Here is a 14,990-nt window from a genome sequence, read left to right as displayed (position 1 = left end):
TACGTCTCCCACAATGCTTCAGGGCATTTCCTGATGCACAACATAGGCATGACTAAGGGCCAATGAGTGAGCCTATTTGGTCAGGGGCGGTCATAGGGGACAGGGTCGCAGTCGCATGCCACTTACCTTGGGTGTCTTGGGTGGGGCGGGAGGAGTCCAGAGGGGTCACGCCAACACACGCCTCCCTCTCCAACGTGTCCTCTACCTGGTCCTCCAGGGGGGTGTTGGGTGGGACAGTCGGTCCACCACCTCCGGTGCCTGATGCCTCACCAAGGCGCTCCGCAACCCTCTCCTTGGCACGGCCTCGGAGGTCGTACCACCGCTTTTTGAGTTCCTCCAGAGACCTGTCCGCAACGCCCACAGAGTTCACACTGGAGGCAATCCCAACCCAGATCCTCCTCTTCTCCTGCTCTGGGACCCTCCGGGAGTTGGCACCAAACAGCTGGTCGTGGTTGGCCACCACCCCTTCGATGAGGTTCTCCAGCTCCTGTTCGGAGAATTTCAGTTTGCGCTTGCGGCCAGCGCTGTTGCTGGGGCCTGGCTGGGGTTCCTCCGACATGGCGGTCGCTATTTCGGCGGGGTTGTGAGTCGCTAACGGCGGTTTAGCGGCAGCTTTCGGTCTTCAACACTCGACTGATAGCGTCACTGTGTTGTTTGGGGGTGGGATTTGGCTGCTTCCTGGTTGTGATGTCATCACGGTGCTCGTAATGCGTCTTCCCGTTTTCCAGTTCCCGCGAGATAGCGACTCGCATTCCCGATCCCACGGGATTGCGAGTCGCTATCCCGTGCGATCGGGATTGCGAGTCGCTATCCCGTGCGATCGGGATTGCGAGTCGCTATCCCGATCGCAGGTAGCCGGAAATAGCGATTTTTCTGCGTTTTTTGTCGGTCGCTAACGGCTTTAGCGCCCGCGTGCGAGTCGCTATTTTTTCCCCGAAAAGTACATGAATGCCGTTTTGCGTTTCCTCAATAGCGAGTCGCTATTAATCGCTATTAGGGACACGCAAAACGGCCCGTACATGAATCAGGCTGTTAGTCTATTGTGTTTCAGGTCTTTTTCTGCCAAGTACAAAGATTTCTCTCCAACACGGGAGTTCTTTCTGCTTAATTAGGTATGTCTCGCATACTTTTGGTAAATAGAATGAAATGTCCGACTACTTCTCGCCTTCACATTTCTGACTGGTTACATTATACATCTTTTAGCACGCCTTTCAACTGGGCATCTCTTGAAAAAACCTTGAAGATACTTGCGTTCTCAATAAGCCTTTGGAAAGCCAAACTACGCTTACCTTATTTGCATGCGGCATGGGTTGTATATCTGGACCAACAGATACAATTTGGGTCACTGCACTCATCGGGGTACCCGTGAACACCCCTGGTATTAGTGAACACCCTTGACAGAGATCTATTTTTCTCACTTCTGCAGTTTTTTCTTCCGTCTATGTTTCACTGCTTTTTAATAGGTGCACAAGTATATCCCAGCACTTCGCTATCACGTTCGTGGGATTCCCTCATGCTCAAGTCATTTGCTCACACCTCTTTCCCGATCACCTCTGTAGTCACATTCATCACTGTCTCCCCTCTTTTTCTCTTCTCTCTCTCCTCTTCGTCTCTTTCGCTTTCTTTGTAACTTTTTGAGTAATGTTTCTGTGGTATTTCTTTATGATCCCTCTATTTAAAATACTGATGTATCCACAATTTTGTATGCAATTACAGCCCTGAAGAAGCCCATTCACTGGGCGAATCGCGTTTGCTGATTCTATCTATGTCTATGCTTTGTGTTTTGTGCAGGAAGGGCAGTCTTACTGTACAAAATCTATGCTAGACACCAAGCACAGACCCTTGCACTATGGTGCGGGAGCATCTGCATCACCTAAGGCTGCCTAAACTGCAGCAACACAGGGGAACAGAGGAACAATGCAATATCTTAACAGATATGCCATTGTTCTGCTCTCTCCCGTTGACACAATGCGGCTTAAGTTTGGTTGCTGCTCTGCGTTGCATCAAATATATGTAAATCTGTCCTTGGGTATTTATTCAAGCATTTGCATCTGTATCCCACACTCACTCATCTCCATGGCTAAGATCGTAATATTGTGCCAAGAGGCATCTTCTCGGTCAAGTGGCCGTGCGGTCATCAGGGCTCCTGTTGTTATGTCAACATAGAAGAATCTTCCAGGGTCACTGCTTCTATCGATGGAGTACCTGCAGCGATAACATAGCATGTTGAATTAGGGAAACACTGTTACCAAACAAAAGGTCAGAGCACTTTAATGCAATTAACTTGTTCTTGGTACCCAGCATATATAGGGTATTGAGCAAAAGGATTCATTAAGTGGTAAATTAGAGTTTTGGTAAGATTAACTCCCCAGCTATTGTAATTAAGCATTACTACAAGTGCTATCAATTCAAATCAATACATCTTTATTCGACCTGTTAAGGAAATAAAAGAATACATAAATACACAATAAAAGGCTGTAACATACTTACAAAAATGCATTTAACAATATACGAACAGTAATAATGTTCTATACTCAAGGCACACAACAGCTGCCTGCTGGCAAAACTGAACCAAGTGCAATCAAATCAGCATTGGGAGTAAATACCACTAAGAGTACTTTCAATGTGCAGTAAAATATTCTTAGAGTGAAATGTGTTTCCATACCAGCCTAAAAATATTTTCATTACACTGTCTGCAGTAGGTCAACAAATGACTCCTGCATCATCCCCTCGTTGTTAAGCTCCCATGCTTATTCAGTACTCATATTGTGGGATTCGGCTATTGGTCCTAAATATTTTACACCCCGTCTCTTCTCCAAACCCAAATCAGCAACCAGCCAGAGAGGACATCGCAATATTTTCAACTTCAGTCACAAGTGGCACTTACGAATCAGCAATAAAACCTCCAGTTTTTTAACCCAGGCCATGTGTAGGCCATGGTCATCGAATTATAACTAAGGCTTCCAGTTTTCCATTTTTACAGATTTTTACAACAAATACAGAGAGAAAACAATATTTTTCCTGTCTGTATTTATTTTTAAAAGGGGAAAAATACTGAAAATTGTGGTTCTTGAAATTGACTCTCCATGCTGTCTTTCGTGAATTCCAGGACAACAGATAGACAGCATGGGGAGTTAAAAAACACAGGTTCAGATCTCCCTCAATACAGGTATAAATGAACATACATTTATAATGTAATGCTGAAAGGTACCTGTGGGTGTAATATTTTGCTATATTTGGTTGCTAAATTTGGTAAAACGCAACAGACATCAAAGTAAGAGTGCATGTTTAGCAGTTAAAAAAATGTGGAAAGATACTTATCACAAAATGTATTCTCAAAATACAAAAAAATGGATAAATACCGATTAGATGGCCAATAATAAATATTGATAAATACAGACAGAATGTTAAAAACATAAATACCATAAAACCGGGGCCCAATTTTTAACTAATGCCAGGCTGCCGAGTGCCTTGGCATACAATCAGATGAAAAGCAGGATGAATGGGTAAAGTATGCGTCAAAGACCCCATCCCAGGGCATGCCCTGTGGTTTGACTGTGGGACAAGCATTGTGTTGACAGATAGAGGGTGGGTGAGGTAGCATTATATGTTGCAGTGTAAATAAATGAGATATTGAGGGGTTGACATCTAGTGGAAAGTACTTGCTGTTTGCTTCAGGTTTCAGAAACCTTTGACTCCCAATACAGCCCATCACTTCCTAAGAAAGCCAGCACAGAGCTGTGTGCATACAGAAGGCTACGGAATCACAATACAGACAACACATCTAATTTACAGTGGACACAGAGGCAATTAAAGAGGTGTGTGTTACTTTTAACACAAAGTTGTTTGTCACTTGAGTTTTGTCTCTTTAAGCAAGCATTGGCAAAGCCAATAGCCTCGATTTCAAAAGTTGAATACTGACCTAATGGTTGTGTACTGGCACTTCTGTGCATAAATATATCGTGTTGATTTAGATTTTTAAAATGGCAATCGGTCGTGTTGGAAAATGGCAACATTCACCAATTGAAGATGGCTGCAATTTTCGTGGATGCATATGCATACATTGTAATGCACTGAAGGCTATTTATCCAACAAGGCCGACGTCCATTTAGAACTGTACATTACTAATAAAAATATGAATGTGCACCCTAAAGTAAAAGAAGCAGTGTGCAGATGTCAGGGCCTTGCGAATATTAATAAATAAAGGTAAACAATAAAGCAATGGAAATGGAAGGGTGGAGAGCAACAGATAGGCAAATGAGCAGTGGTTAGCTGCTGGGCCATCGTAAAATCAACATCTGGGGAAGAGGATGTATATATATAGCAATACATCCAACATACTCTCCCCATCAAAGGGAGATGCTTAGCCTTGATTCTTGGAACCTGGGTCATGTGATCAAGGCCTCGTTAGGCTGAAACGCGTCATGGCGGCATGGTGTAGAGCACAATAAATCACCTTGCACCAGTTCCTGGCTTTGCCTCGTTTCTTTCAAAGCTACTCTTCTGAGACGTTTGTTTCCCCCATAAATAAATAAATAAATAAATAAATAAATAAATAAATAAATAACGAGATGGTCCAGTGGAAGGCAGGAGCCGAAACGCGTAGACCGTCCATTTGATGCACTTTCTTTTTTGCACTGGTGTGTAAATAAATAACGCAAAAAACTATCTGTTGCTGTGCCGTGTCTTTGGTCTACTAAACGTAGGAAGAAGAAGCTGTGGCAATATATATATATATATATATATATATATATATATATATATATATATATATATATATATATATATATATATATATATATATATCAATACATCCAACATACTCTCCCCATCAAAGGCAGATGCTTAGCCTTGATTCTTGGAACCTAGACGGTGGGTATTTTATATTCAAGAGTCAGCATAGCACGAAAATCAATCCAATGTATTTTGGCACCTCTTTACGAGCCTTAATCATGCAAAGGTTTATTGCTCGTACATGATGCTTTTATAGGTGACCTCATAGAAAAAAGACTATTATCACCACCATGCCTCCAGTGTTACTTCATCCTATTAATTGGAAAAGCTGCCTTTGCTGCTCAAGAAATAATAAATGTGCCTGTATTGCCTTATCTAAACTAATTCGACATAAGACTGAAGGTGATGTACGTTTATCTAATTTTAAGTTATATCATACTTTTTTTATGCAACAAGTTTATACTTTGACTAAGACTATCAAGACTCTCCTACATCATGATGGATTGTTTTTGAAGGCTCTTTATTACATGATTGCATGATTTTTAATTTCATTTTATTATCTTTATGTCTAACTGTAGTTTTATGTCTAAAAATCCGTTTTAAAATATTCCCAACATTTCATGCATACAATATTTACACAAGGTTCTGATTTTATCATTCTTTTTTAGCATCTTCCATTTGGTATAAGAACTGTATTACATTTTGCCATAAATCTTTTTTTTCAAGCATTGGAAAGAAAAGGGTATTGTCTATGTTCATCATATGGTTTCCCAAAACTCTATTACACCTTTTGCTCATTTACAAGAACAATATGACTTGCCAATCTCTTGTTTACAACAAAATACCCAACTATCACATGTGCTCCTATCCTTTTTACTAAACAATAACTTCCCAGCTGATTCCATTCTGTTCACTCCCTTGAAACCATTATACAATATTCATCATGATTTGATTCCCAAAACCTCTCTCATACTTTTTATCTGCTCCTATGCCTGTAAGACTTAAATCCTCTGTTGAATTGTTATGGGAAAAAGGCCTTAATATACCATTCTCTGTTCACCAATGGAATAAAACTATGGCTTAAACTTTTCAATACTTCCAAAGTTGCCAATATCACCCAATCTTTATTTTTGGTTATAATAGAGCTGTTATCACGCCTACTTTTATGCATAAAATTGATTCTTCTGCCTCTCCCTTATGCTGGTCCTGTTTCTCTTCCAATCATACGTTAATCCATCTATTATACTATTGTCCTCAAGTGTTTAATATTTGGAAATCTATTTGGTCCAAATGTTTAATGATATGATATTTCAGGGTAATATTCCATTTTCAAGTGAAAATGTATTTTTTGGAACTATGTCAGATGCTTTTAATAATCTTTTTCTTGAGCCTGTACTATTAGATCTTTTCTTTGCACTTGCTTTTAAGGTTAAACTTACTTGTTGGAAAGATAATTCTAAAACATGTATGTTAACATGGTAGAAACCTATTTGTGATGACCATAGAATATCTACTTCCATCTTCGTTACCTCAAACAATTACATCTGATTTATTCTGGGTACCTTTCACTACCGTTCTGTCTTCAGCCTAATTTTTAACTCCTATATTTATATCTTTACCATTATTCTCACCTCCTTCCCTCCATTCTCTCTATTCCCTTTCCTTTCTACCTTTGTCTATCATCTTTTTTCCTCCTCTTTAAAAAAAAAAAAAAAAAAAGAAATGCAACCTGTTCATATTATTATATTTAAATATTAGATTGCTTTTCATAAATTCTTATCTCTATGGTATTGCTGGACTAACAGTGTATCTGCTCTGTAATATATCTCATTATCTTATTCTTTTTGCCAAGTGTACTGTGTACTACATTTCTCAATCCCAATAAAAAAATATTTAACTAAAAAGAATTTCCGATCACTACTAATCATGAACAAAAATCTCACCCTGCAAGTCAGACATCGCATTTGGATGATTTTATACATAGAATCATTCAAATAGTATGCCCTACTTGTTTGGTGCATGTTTCTTTCATTATGCTTTAGAACAGCGTGTGATGTATAACGTAAATTTTTGAAGCGCAAGTTCACACAGAATGGTATCTTGGCACTGAATAACATCTGTTTATTGTATTGGATAGAGGTGGTAGTGAGTAGATGAGAGAGAGAGGGGATTGATATGCCCCCATGGAGTGCTGAAATATAACTAAAAAGATAGTCCTGTTACATAAGGAGTGGGAGGATTCCAATCTTCCAATCAAAAAATGAAGTCAAATAGCTATAGTCTTGGGGAAGGGCAAACACAAGAATAGGAAAGAAAAACACTAAATATGGAGCAGTGAACGAATGAAGGGAAATTACTCCGAACAATAACTACAATGAGCCAAGCTACAGTTCAAGCACTTCGCCTTGAGCTTTCCATAGCAAGAGACTACTCAAGAGCCCTGGCCATCATAATCAGATGGACGTATAATCATTGCATCCAGAAGAAGGCTCTTTACAATCCCTCTTAAAGCAAGAACATTTTAAGGTTGGATCAAGCCATCATACTTTTTATAAAAATGCCATTATACCTTCGAAGCAATTTCAATGCACGATAACACTCTTACAGTCTTTGTCACCAGCACATATGAAGTGATTTTAAAAAAACATGACTCTGTGATTAAGTTTTGATCTAGATATGACGTATTGTTCACAATTAACACTTTATAGGCCTTATATAACCTACATTGAGTATAAGACTCATCAAAAATATCTGAGATACACTCTAGATCACAGCGTTTGATGCTGTATAATTATGCTTCACCTTGGGATCTTACCATTTAATGTCTATACAAAACACTGGAATGACGCAAGTGAAAAGAGGGGATTATGTGAATTATGTAGAGTAGGAGTCCAAGATCTAGCGCATGTGCTGTACATTTGTCCCAATAAAGAACTGGTGGAAGCTAGGCATTATTTTGGAAAACCTATATGGTTTAGATATAATCTACTAACTGTTAATGACCCGATTGTCTTAATTAAATCCCCCCGAATGAATTAGTGTGTTACAAATTGTATAGATTTTTAAAACCTGTTGTACCATAATTTTAAAACGAAATTATGTATATGGTCTGTAAAAGACTTGTAAAAAAGTATAGATTTTTTATCCACCTTAAATTGTTGATCTCTGAAGAGGTTTAAATCAATAAAACTGAATTGAATTGAATTGAGCAGTGAACTAAGACAAGAAGGCCATTCAGTCCTGAGCAAGAAGATGAGTCCAAGTCCATGCTGTATAGTACATTTTAGACTGTAGAAAATTTGACAACAGATTGCTAAAGCTGACTGTAAGCGAGACCTAAACAAGAGGGTGGAAAGGAGCTATAAGGTAAACCTCGTATTTATTCCAATGGTGTAGGCATTTGTGCTGGTACAGTATGCTCTCTGTACATTCTATATGATGAGGCATGCACCGTACCTGGGTTGGGGACAAGCATCATATATTTTACAAATCAATGACATGTATTTCAGCGGAGAAGGATGTGGAAAAGAAAATGAAATAACATGACTGTCCTTGAGTGAACAGTGAGGTTTCAAGAGGAAAGAGAAGAGAGCGAATCAGCAGAATACGTAAGAGTAGAAAGAAACCTAGCAAAACAGAAATATAAGTGGCAACAGCAAGACGCACAATGACAGGGTGAAATATATAGAAAAATATACAAGGGTTTGGTGGAGATATGAGGCACAAAGGTAAAGAAAGGGTGAGAGAACAAAAACAAAAGAGAGAAACTGGGGGAAAGACAGAAAGAATGAATGAAAACAAACATGCATTATCAAAGTCAAAAGGTTTGATTTTGTATATTGCATACACAAATAGACAGAGAGCACACTTTTATACCCATAGAGCGCATGCGTCCATGGATACATGCAACTATCACAACACACTTAAAGACATTCATACACATGCAGAACAATATACTTTTAGGCACCTAATCACACCTATGTAGTCAGGCAGTAAGCCAAATAGCTACATTTGCACACAGCAACAGACACATAGTCACACATGCATACAGACAACAGATATACCGGCATTAATGCACACAGACCAACCAACATAGATATTCATGCAGACAGACCAACCGATGGACAGAAACACAGAGACACAGACATCACAAATAAAGGCACATGTAGACAGACTTTTATATGTAAGACAAATAGACAGATGCATGTTCTTATGCAAGGATGGATGGATGGGTGAATGGCCAGATGGATGATTCCAATTCAAATGTAATTCAATATCATTTGATTCAGATCTCAGAACTTATGTTCAGAAATGGCTATTGGCACACATAAATATAACATAGATGCACAAACATTTACAAGAATGTACCAAAAAATCATGGAATTTCATACTAGCAGTACGTCAATCAAACGTCATAGGTTATGCATTATCTATTGTTTTCTTGAAGTTTGTAATGACCTAATTGAAGCTGCCTTCACTTCTGAAACCCTTTAGCAAGGCTTGGACCATCATAAATTTGCCTTTTGGGATGATGGATGCCATGAAACGGCCTGTTTCAGTTCCCGTGGACTGTTGCCCCAGCCGTTTTCCCTCCTTGTTTTTCCTTTATCCAATCGTTGTCCCTGCCCAAATTCTTGTCCAGTCCTCTTCCCTCCTACACACTTTCTAAAAACCCTTTTACAGCTCATTCAGCTTCAAACATTGTCTAATGGCCCTACTAGTGCCCGCCAACCACTTCCTTGCACTCCGACCTATTCTAGCCACTCCATATGCCCCCTCCCAGACGGGTCATCTTTCCTGGTCATTGGCTCACCCTCTCTGGGTTTTTGTTTGCCTCTTCCAACACATATCGTTTGCCTGTCCATCCACAGTTCTCAACGCCTGATACCCATCCCCATACTGAACCTCTCATGCAGGCACTGTCGCTTACTCCTCACTCCCTATTCCCAAGCCCAATCTTCCTTTTCCTCTTCCAACGCACTTGCTCGTCCATTCTCCCCTGACAGATCTATGCCCAATGTCTGAGTCTCTTTATTTAGTCATGGCTTCATGTCTCTGCTTACTGCCCATTCAGTTGATTCCAAAGGACTTGACACCAGCATATCCAGTCCGTAGTCACCTATATATCTATCCCATAGTCACCTATATATCCATCCCGTAGTAACCTATATATCCATCCTGTAGTCCATGCCCCACAAAACACCAGCTGAATACTCTGGTGTCAAATGTGGAGCGCCCTACACAGCTAGAACGGTAGTTATAAAATGCTGCATAATGAGTGCGCTTAAGGTGCTACATGTCAAAATATGCATTGAAAATTCTTACATTTGTTAGGCCCTTTAAGAAGATGCATGTTAAGTATAAATGACTTGGTTTGGGCTAATGGTTTCTCAAATCCTGCATGGATGGATGCATCGCGGGGACACACTAGCTAGTGTAACCAGGCGCTTTACAAACTCTTTATTATCATATGGATGAATATATGGATATATGGATGGATTGCTAGACACAAAAACAGACAAGGAAATAACTAAATACAGGAATAAAAATCACACCATGATTTCTTTCTCAATCTCAATCTTTCAACTGCTGAGAAGAGAATACATTTCCACTTTTGAAATGTGATAATGTAAAGAAATTGCTTTTGAATTTTCTGGTCTTGAATGCGTTGGGCACAACTTTTTCACTAGACCTCTCTGGCATTGTTCTTAGTTTGCTGGGAGTTATGATGTTTGTTGACGTTTTTGCCCTTCTCCTCCTTGCAAGGTAACTTTCAGTTGCAGAGGAAGCTGTACATCATGGGCGCAGTGTCTAGCAATGGGCCTGAGCATTCCAGCCACTGACAAATACTCCTTTTTTGATATTTTGCTGATTAATCACAACCTTGTAATGCATATTCCCAGACCTCCCACAGTTCCAGAGACATCTACATCACACAGTGAACTTGGATAACCTATAAATAAAAGGCATTCTATCTTATGTATACTATTGGATGTTTATGTGTTGTTCCTTAGTATTGAAGGCTCCTAGTGGGTATGAGAAAGCCGACATAAAGCACATAACGACAATGTTGGATGAACGTGTAATGTTTTGACTAATGTGGTCTGTAGGATGCTTAAGTGTCTAGTGGGATCAACGTAGGCCATACTAATACCTTACTTCACTGCACGGTCTAGAAACTAAAACCCAATCTTAACATCTCTGCCACGCATTCATCAGCTCGCACCCCGCTCAGAAGCAACCAACATGGTGGAGCTCTTCACTCGGCACAAACAAGACCTTTTCTGCATCACTGAGACCTGGGGAACTCTTGTATTATGCCAATGGCTTTGATGAGCTCATTCCAGATGGCTATGACATCCATCACCTACCCCACCTAAAAATAACTGGGGCGGGGGTGTCGACACCTAACACAAAGTTGTCCTCTTTTTCACCCCATTCCATCCTCTAGCTCGTATGGGTATGCATATCCTTTCACAGCATACTACATTCAAGCTCAAATATCACTCTCCAGGCTAAGACAAACCTATATACGTTGTTTCTTTAACCTCAGTACTTCTATGACAATAACTACCCATGTGACTACAACCTCACGGAAGCTCAGAGTACCACGACCATGAGAAACTTACTTCTCAATCTTACAGCCTTGCCTAAACTGACTTTATACAATGTTGTTATTTAGACAGATAAATCCTTATCAATTGTATATTTCAGTTAACACTTGAAGATAAATATGCTTAATTTAGTCTATTTAATAGAAGAAGGCCACTAAAACAAAGTAAACAGAAAATAATTAGCTTTTGACGAAAAACAACCACAGTTTCCACAGCCCGACATCCACTCATGTATGGGCAATAAAGTAAAATGTACAATATCTGCAACACATATACTTTCCCCTGTCATCCACCCAATCCAACTGACTGGACCGATCCTCTCAGTTCACCCGCAGACCTTAGTAAACACAAACCTTCTCATAAAAGGAAAACCAAAGCTTCCGTGCAGGTTCTTCAAGAACTTTACCCCCGAGCGCCTCCAGCGCATTGGTCACCAACCGCTTCAAAACATTAAATGATGTTTTTCCCCCTCACATGTTAAACTTCTCACTCACATCCTTCAATGACACCCATGCATTCCTTCACATAAAGAAGATGAAAATGTCCCTTGATATCAACTACTACAAGACACGCTGAAGATGTTAGGAAAGAATTAGTAAACATCCTGATCAGAGACAACTCAAAGCATTTGAAACTATGTGCTCAATTCAAAAAGTTTCCATTTTCTTATCAAAATCAAACCAATACCCCAAATCATCTTTAAGAAGCAGAAGGAAGCATAGTGTTGTCCAATGTTATTAAATGGTGCAAGAACCCTCTTGTGCTTCCTAGAATAAGACACTCAATGGAGGAAGCAACTAGCTTCAATGTCTTCTATCTACAGCACTAACAAAATCGAAACCATGCACAACACCAACTTTACCATCAAATACAAAAATCTGCCTCTGTCTCCTCTACCTCCCTTCAGCACTCCATATTGCCTCTTATCAATGATAATGTGATTAATATCCTCCAATCACGGAATACACTCTTTTGCCAATGCAATCATCCTCTCATAATTTGGTCCCACTCCAAGGATGCTACCTCCCAGCCTAGACTTTGTCAGGACCAACCCAGAAAACCTCCTTTATAACCACCATGAGGATCAGCAAAATACTTTCCCCGCTGACCAGAACTCAAAATTGAACACTGACAACCTCTCGAACCACCACTGCATCACTCCTCTCCACTTTCTGGGTGAGAATTTCTTTTCGCAACCACATAGAGCAACACATGGGAATGTTAGTCTACCAATCAGGCTTACGCCCTCGCTTCAGCACCAAGAACACAGTCATCCACATTGTTGACGGTGATTTTAACATCACAGACATCCCTTACAAAGGTAACCTGTGCCTTCTACTTATCTCCATTCTCTAGGCTGAGATCTTGTCGGCCACAAATTACTGCCTAACATTCTTTCCATACATATGGCATCTCTGACATGTCCTTCAACTAGTTTGCCTCATTCTTCTCAAAGACATCACTTAATGGACCTCTCCAAACCTCCTCCTCTCCAAGTGACATATGTGACTGCTCAGGCCTCATGTCAATGGAATTTAACCTAGATATACAGCCCTCAGGGACACTACTAGTCACTTTAAACATCACTTTTCACCTAAATGCCGAAGACACACACCCCTAACCCAAGGTCTCCTCTGAAACGGATGCTAAAATCTGAAGCAATGCCTAGGCACTATTCCTTTGTAGATAGTCATTGTATACAATAAACTGAACCCTTCCAACTGGTTAACATTGCCAAACTCAAACTGCAGACTATATGAACACAGTGTAACTCAAAGGCTTCTTAGCTTCCCTCTGCTCCAAAGCCACATATTGTCTACAATTCCTTCTTCAAAGTTCAAACAAATGAGAAAACTCTGTGTACCAGAGCTGCCTCCTGTGCAAGATGAATGTGTTTCTCTCAGCTCTTACGTTGAGGGTGTCCAAGCTCTCATCCTCTCTCACATCTGTGGTGGTAATGGCTTGGTCACCAGTCTCCCTCACACAATATTACTCCCACTCAAAGTGGTCTTCCTTGCAGCGGCTTGCCTTATTACTGCATAATGAAAATATGAACATGTTAACACCCCACTGGCACAAATCAGTTTGGAAGCCACATACACACACACACACAAACTTGACTATTTAGCACAAAAGCCATCCTTTCCTATCTATACCTTCACTACTCAAAGCACCAACTAATTAAAACTAGAATTACACAAAACATAAGAGAAATCAATAAATAAGTGTTTTACTCTTATACCCACTGCCTCTAGACTGACCTCCTCAGCACCTGAGGAAGGCAACCGGACTTCTGGCCTTCAGGAAAGAAATCAGGACCCTCCAGTAAGTTTTAACTGCACCTGATCAGCCACTGATTCTCAAATGCCCCCAAAACCGTGACCATGGTAAACATGTGTATTCTGTGCAAAACCTGAACACTACACATGGGTAGATTATGACAAGCAATGACTCACCTTATGGAGTTGTTGGTCACATCGGGGTCCTTGGCAGACACTATCTGTACAGTGGTCCCAATTTCCGCATCTTCAGGCACTTCTACAAAATAAAGACTGGACTGAAACACTGGTGGCTCATCCACATCCTCAACGGTTATGTGCACAGTGGTCTGATCCCGGAATGGGCCAAGGTTCAGGAAGCGCACCTCCAGATGCGCGTTGGCGCCTTCCACTTTTAAAGTGTAGGTTTTCTTTCTCTCAAAACTTAATGGCTAAAAAAAAGTGAAATGAAAAGCAGCAAGTCAGTTTGCCTCTGATTATGTTTTGCTGAAAGTTCATATGTTCAAATTATTCATTTATTTATGCAGTCCAGTCAGATTTATGCAAATTAATACATGTCAACTGTACGCAGGAGTAAGCTTAGAGTTTCCCTGTCAGACAGTACTCCACACATCGACAGCTGGTATCGTTGAAAGTGTTGAGAGATTACTCAATCTTAGACATTTTTCAAGAAAGGGCATAAATAGTGTAGCACAATTTTCAAACTGTTTAGAGTCAAGGCTTTTTCCAGGGCAATAACACATAATGATGCCCCCCCCCCCCTGCAGAGTCTGATGAGGGGACCCTCAGTCTTCCATATCTCACTGATATCAATTGGGCTTGCACTGAATTGGGATCCTCTGAAGGGGTTGAGGAGCTCTGAGGGACTAGAGCCCCCCCGTGCTTCAGGGGCATACGTTATACCCCTAGCTTTTACCTGCAATTCTCAAAAGGCACTCATAGATAATTCTACCCATAGTGTGAAGAGACCCTTCCGTAAGAGCCCTCTACCACCTCCATTTTTTGGGATAACCCTAACAATTCTTCACACCCCTCAGCACAGATGGATTGAAGGACCAGTGCCAAACTGACAATATTCTGAATGGCAGGCAATAGAAATGGCCGGCCCGACGTTCTCCGCCCCCAGCATTTGACAGCCAAGCCAGTCCTTCCTTTCTTTACCTTAAGGGTTGCCAACTTTCTCATATTCTAGAGCTAGCATATACTTGAATAAAAATTAATGTACATTTGCATCTATTCTTTCTTAAAATGAATGGAATTGAACCTTCTACTCAGCGCCTTCCAATCCAGATTGCGCAGCAACCATAGCACCGAGACAGTCCACATCCCGGCTACCGACGACATCCAAACCCTTCTCGGCTGA

General features: G+C 40.5%; 1 protein-coding gene across 2 annotated transcripts in view; it reads right to left on the bottom strand.

Annotated features, from left to right (window-relative positions):
• Positions 1–14,990, bottom strand: part of CDH20 (cadherin 20) — a 1,157,650-nt gene that overhangs the window by 44,622 nt on the left and 1,098,038 nt on the right. For both annotated transcript variants that reach the window (XM_078685760.1, XM_078685761.1), the window contains 2 exons: positions 13,805–14,058; positions 2,069–2,205 (listed from right to left, as the gene is read on the bottom strand). In XM_078685760.1, the coding sequence (XP_078541886.1) occupies positions 2,069–2,205; positions 13,805–14,058 (391 nt within the window). The remainder of the gene's footprint in view (positions 1–2,068; positions 2,206–13,804; positions 14,059–14,990) is intronic.

The sequence above is a fragment of the Lissotriton helveticus genome, chromosome 4_1 (genome assembly GCF_964261635.1).
Source record: "Lissotriton helveticus chromosome 4_1, aLisHel1.1, whole genome shotgun sequence".
In the NCBI taxonomy this organism is placed as follows: domain Eukaryota; kingdom Metazoa; phylum Chordata; class Amphibia; order Caudata; family Salamandridae; genus Lissotriton; species Lissotriton helveticus.
The sequence above is the reverse complement of the archived record's forward strand: the minus strand, read 5'-3'. Positions and strand labels throughout refer to the sequence as shown.